Source organism: Zingiber officinale, chromosome 6B (assembly GCF_018446385.1).
Source record: "Zingiber officinale cultivar Zhangliang chromosome 6B, Zo_v1.1, whole genome shotgun sequence".
NCBI lineage: Eukaryota > Viridiplantae > Streptophyta > Magnoliopsida > Zingiberales > Zingiberaceae > Zingiber > Zingiber officinale.
The window spans coordinates 80,193,530-80,198,968 of record NC_055996.1 but is presented as its reverse complement, the minus strand read 5'-3'; the positions used below and the strand labels follow the sequence as shown (position 1 = coordinate 80,198,968).

General features: G+C 39.3%; 1 protein-coding gene across 3 annotated transcripts; it reads right to left on the bottom strand.

Annotated features, from left to right (window-relative positions):
- Window positions 1-1,658: 1,658 nt before the first annotated feature.
- LOC121992827 (cytochrome P450 704C1-like) lies at window positions 1,659-3,645 on the bottom strand. Of its 3 annotated transcripts, none has more exons than XM_042547421.1 (5): window positions 3,287-3,645; window positions 3,011-3,226; window positions 2,310-2,933; window positions 2,037-2,240; window positions 1,659-1,961 (listed from the first exon to the last, which is right to left on the bottom strand). In XM_042547421.1, exons 1-5 carry the CDS (start codon window positions 3,599-3,601, stop codon window positions 1,782-1,784), a joined length of 1,539 nt encoding a protein of 512 aa, XP_042403355.1. In that variant the 5' UTR covers window positions 3,602-3,645; the 3' UTR covers window positions 1,659-1,781. The 3 variants fall into 3 exon arrangements, with proteins under 3 accessions (XP_042403355.1, XP_042403356.1, XP_042403354.1); XM_042547422.1 differs by having other exon boundaries at window positions 2,322-2,933; XM_042547420.1 differs by having other exon boundaries at window positions 2,037-2,933.
- Between the last annotated feature and the right edge of the window lie 1,794 nt (window positions 3,646-5,439).

The window sequence follows — 5,439 nt, the reverse complement described above, 5'->3', positions numbered from 1 at the left end:
TTCACCTTCCCCTCTAGCTCATCGATCCTACAATTAGTATCAGAGTGGAGCTGCTTTGAATCGGTACAACTATCGTTTGAGCAATCTTTTTTGTTACTTTTTCATCTATTTTTTGGTAAAAAATATTCTTACATTTTTTTTTCATTTTCAAATGTTCGTCATAAGTCAGAATTGGTGCAATTACCTCTTTTGACAAATTTGTTATTTTTTCAAATTTTCTCGAAATTGGTGCAACACCACTCGAGCTAATTTTTCACCTTATTCTCTTCCCATATTATTAATCCAAGACTATGTCTTGGTACACTTTGCTTTTTTGTTTTTGTTGTACAAGATTCTTTTATGGTCCATCAAGAAGGCTATAGTACCATCCACCCGCCTCTTTTCTCTAGTAAGGATTTTGGATACTGGAAAGGTTGGATGGAGTACCACTTGAAGACGCAGGTGGAAATGTGGATCATAATCCAAATCGGATTCATATTCCCCACTGAAGACGAAGTGTTTATCCCTTGCAACAAGTGGGGCGCACCTACAAGAAAGAATATCGAGGCAGATGCAAAGGCCACTCAGACTCTCAAATACGGTTTAACCAAAGAAGAGCTGAATCGAGTTAGTCCATTCTCAAGTGCCAAGGAACTATGGGAGCAGCTGATTGAGCTGCTCAAGTAAGTCTCCGATCAATGAAAATGAAGAAGAAGAATAGTGGTGTAGAGTTTCTAGAAGTCTAGATGTGTGTGCGCGCACCTGCGCCTATGAGAGAATATGACATTTTATAGAGTTGTAGTTATACTTTCACGTTCTCCATATGTTCTGAGATTCCTATTTATGTTACCCATATTTCCTAGGATAAATGGTTATGTTTCCCATGTTCATTAGAGAAAATGGCTACGTTATCTGTATTTTCTGTGAGTAATATGGATACAAATATTGCACGGAGCCAGGAGCAACATAGAGTTGGGGATGATTTAGAGTTGGGAACGACATGGGACTGAGGATGATTCGGAGTTAGGAACGACATGGAATTTAGACAATCTGAAGTTGGGACTTTCTGGAGTTGGGAACGATATGGAACCAAGTCGATCTAAAGCTGAGAGCTATCTTCGGTTAATTTTGACCATCACTTCAATAAAACTACTAACTTTCTCTTAGCCACGTGGCCTCTCCAATTATCTCTCGTATCAGTTCTATTATTATTATTGCGTGAGGCAATCCACATTGATGTAATGAAAGCAAAAGATTCATGACAAATATAGGATGCTTTAAATAATTCACATATTTATTAAGTTCCACAAAATTTCTATCTTTACCTTCAATTAATCATATTTGAAAATGACTAGTAAATTTTAATATTGCCACCCCTCATTGGTTGTCCATAGATCTTCATTGGTTGTCTTTTAGAGAAAACAAATATATATTTTTCTCTAGAGAAATTATAAATTAGGATGTTACCTAATTTTTAGTAAATTAGGTAACATTGATTGATAGTAAATTTTTATGGGACCAGGTCTTCATTCTCAGAATTAATCAACCCAAATAGTTGAATACTTTGTACTGGCTAAAAAAAATTAGAAGACAAATATATATAATCCTTGAGTAATATAAGAATTTAACTTTATCAATTTAAGCAAACTCGTTTCAAAAACTAGTTTTTGGAATTCAGAGACAGGAAATAATTAGAATCATTCATTTCCAAAAGGCAAACACTTATTTACTTTGCATTTTTTATTTAAAGCCAGAGTATTCTTTAAACTTATTTTTGCAAGCACAGTTCATTCAGATGTTCTTTATCTCGAGGATGCCTGAAGATAAAGACCTTGATCAATTTGAAGCGTGGTCATGGTTTTGTAGCGAACAACCTTCTCCTCATCACTGAGCTTGAACTGAAAGAAGTAGAGAAGAACTGCTGCAAATGTCTTCATCTGCCTGTAGGCAAATTCTCTCCCCAAGCAGATTCTTGGACCAGCCTGAAACACATGCACAAAAGATAGATGTTCTATTACCTGTTTCTCCAACTCTATAAGGATCAATTAATTACTCACCTGAAAAGCTACAAATTTAAATGGACTTTCAGGCTGGAAGATCCCTTCATCATCGAGCCATCTTTCCGGCCGAAAACTTTCGGCATCCTCGCCCCACAGATACTCCATTCTACCCATCGCATAGGGCTGAAAAAACACAATGTCGCCTTTGCTCACATTGTAGCCTCCCGGTAGAATGTCATCTGAGAAGCAAACCTTGTTTTCCTGCAGAAGAAGAAAAGAATTCTCATCAAAGATCATGCCATTTCGGCTAATTGTAGCACTTAAACTCACTAGAGGAACTACGGGGAAGAGCCTAAGTGTCTCGGTGAGGGAAGCATGAAGATAGTGGAGATTGTTGAGGGATTCATCGTTTATGTTCCGCGAAAACTCTACAAAGTCTGTGCACTCTTTAGTTTCGAGTAGCACCACTCGCTTCACTTCTCGATGTATCTTCTCTTGCACTGAGGGGTCCTTGCAGATCAAGTAGAAGAACCAAGCGAGCGAGCCGGCGGTGGTATCTTTTCCGGCGATGACAAAGTTCAGAATTATGTCTCTCAGATATCGCGTGTCCATCGTCGTCTGCGGATGCTTGATCTCCTCCAAGAACTTTGACAGAATGTCATCCCCCTTTTCCTGATGAGCATTGGCTATTTCTTTGAACCTGATGTCCATCACTTTGTACACGAATTCATCGATCACTTTGAGATTTTGCTTGAGAGCTGCCTCGGACCCAACTCCCAAAAGTCTCGTGATCCTCCAGAAGACATTCACATACCGCAACAGGGTGAACTCGTTTGCTTTATCGAATGCTTTGGCGAACTCGACACCGTCCTGATTCGAACCACCCATGCAATCCAACTCGAACCCGAATGCGATCTTGAAGGTGGAGTCCATGGTGGATTTCATCAGGAGTTCCTGTTGGGGCTCTCGAAGCTTAGTTTTAGGCATGAACATATCAAAATTAATATATGAGAAATTAAAGCAAAAGGTGCCTGCATATCGAACTGTTCGTTGGAATTGGCATAGGCAGAGAGGATTCTTGCGAGATCGGAAGCACTGTTTTTGAAAATGGAACCACTGAAATCTCTCAGGGATTTGGTGGAGAAGTTGAAGCTCGCGAGCTTCCGCTGGTGGCGCCACTTGTCGCCGTCGACGGCAAATATGCCATCTCCAAACAAATCGCGTAGATTTATGTAGTTGTACAATCCCTGAATTAACCAGATCTTTAAGTCGATTAACACTTCTGGTACTTGCTTAAAAAGGCGTACCTTGCCGTAGTTGTTGAAGTTGGTCTTGAGTATGTGCTCGACGACGGCAGGGTCGGCGGTGTAGAGCTGGCGGCCGAAGGGCGAGAGCAACCTGTAGTTCTTGTGGAGGCGCGACAGCTCCGTGTGGTAGTCGTGAAGCCTTTGGAGGTTGAGGAACTGGTGAAAGATGGTGCCCACCACCGGGGGAAGCAGTACTTGCCTCCTCTTCCAGCCGCCGCTGCCGAAGAAGAAGAAGAAGAAAAAGAAGGCGGGGACAGCAGCGAGTAGCAGAAACTCGACCGCCGAAGCGGCAGAAGCAGCGACCAAAGCTGCCATGAAGAAGGGGAGTCGGTCGATTAAGGGTGTTGAGCAAGTAACGCTAACAATCAGGGATATAAATAAAATATGTGGCAAATGACGAAATCGCTTGCCCCAGCATCTATGTCGTATCATATCCCAAGTCATTACGAGAGTGGTAAATTATGACAACCGAGAGGGTAAGTGATGATGGAATGAGTTACATAGGATCCGAAGATTTACGTCCCGATAGTCCTACGGTTTAATTTCACGACCTCATGTGATAAGTAATTTATCATTTATCATCTCGGATGATCCGTGAGATGAGGGATATAAATAAAACAGGACCACTCAACAACGACAGATTTATCCCATTAACAATCAGGGATATTATCTAACTCCTTAGTGACACGCAGATTAGATGAACCCAAACCTTTTATAAAAAGTCTACTTAAAATTCTAGTACGCTACTGGTAGTTTTGTGCTTTTTTTGTTAGAGCTTTTGGCGTAAATGCAATGTTGATGTCTTATCAAAACTTCATGATTATGGCATGCAAGAAGGTACATCTCGAGCGTTGAGTACGATATGTAATGCCTATTATGCATGACAATACACTAGGTTAAGCCGAATTTGCAAGAAATCCAGATAAAATTGTTGGGAACTTGGATTCCCATGCGCATGATCTCAAAAAATACATGTCCTAGCAATTGGTATCATCCATATGTTGTGGACAATACAATAATGAGAAGAATGTAAAATGAATTTTCTCCTATGCAAGAAGAAATTTGCATCACTATGCTGAGGTTATATTCTCTTCCGGCAACCCACTATTGTCACATTATGTACCTTCTATCAATTTACATCTTTGCAACAGATTTAAATTTTAGAAATACTAGACTTCACTGTTTCATTGTTAAAAAGAGAGACTAACATAGACCCATTAAGCCATTATCCAACCAAAAGAGCAAGCAGGAACTACAATTAACAAATTGATTTTTCGACTCTTGGAAATGTTTAATGATTAGCTGGTTGAGAGGTTAGATAGGCTACTAAACATCTATAAAATAAAGGAGAAAAAAATCTCAGTAACTGACGACTTGGGGTTTATCCCGTCATGTGCTTATGACCTGTGTATTTGTATGAACTCCTTTTTATATTCGTGGAGCCGACACTAGAGAGACCGTTAAGATAACAGATCTACCTTTTGATAAAGGAGAAAAAAAAGTTTAAATAGCTAAGACAGACAATGTGAAAATTCAACGAGTTTAATACTATCTCACTGACTAACAGTAAGCTAAAGTTTCCAAGTTTAGCACACCTCATGTCATAGGTTATCATCATGTTGACTTCTAACGCTAGCTGGATAATTTAAAAGACAACAAAAGCAATTTAATGTAGAACAATACCTTCACTATCAAGGATTGTTAAGATTGGCATTTTAGTTATGAGATACATATTACAATGATATTTACATAGTACCAAAAAACCAAACAAACAATAGTTGGTCTTTTTCCTTGTGGCTGTCTTCCTTCCTCAAGTCGAAAATAAGCAGTAAAGAAGCCACGCCATTCCATTTGGATGCACGGACAACAAAGGTTACTTATATTTCCTGGAGAGAATATTTTCCTATTAGAAATGAAACATCAAACGCAAAAAATTTTCTTATAAACATATCTTATTTTTTAAATATACCTATCAATAATTTCTTTTATCATAAATTGTGTAGATACATCCAGTAATATTTGATGTGGATATGGGTTAGGGGCATAGGAGGAATTAAAGGGGGGAGGGGTAATTTGGTAAAAGACTATGTAGGGGTTTAAGAGGAAGAATACTGTAGCAACAGAGGAGGGCTTCCTGGAGGTTTTTCCACCGC

Excerpts from the sequence above, each read along its gene's own strand:
- LOC121992827 (XM_042547420.1), bottom strand. The coding sequence starts at position 3,601 with ATGGCAGCTTTGGTCGCTGCTTCTGCCGCTTCGGCGGTCGAGTTTCTG. Across the intron at positions 2,934-3,010 it reads ACGAACAGTTCGATATGCAG|GAACTCCTGATGAAATCCAC; the intron begins GCACCTTTTGCT and ends GAGCCCCAACAG. Across the intron at positions 1,962-2,036 it reads TTAAATTTGTAGCTTTTCAG|GCTGGTCCAAGAATCTGCTT; the intron begins GTGAGTAATTAA and ends CATGTGTTTCAG.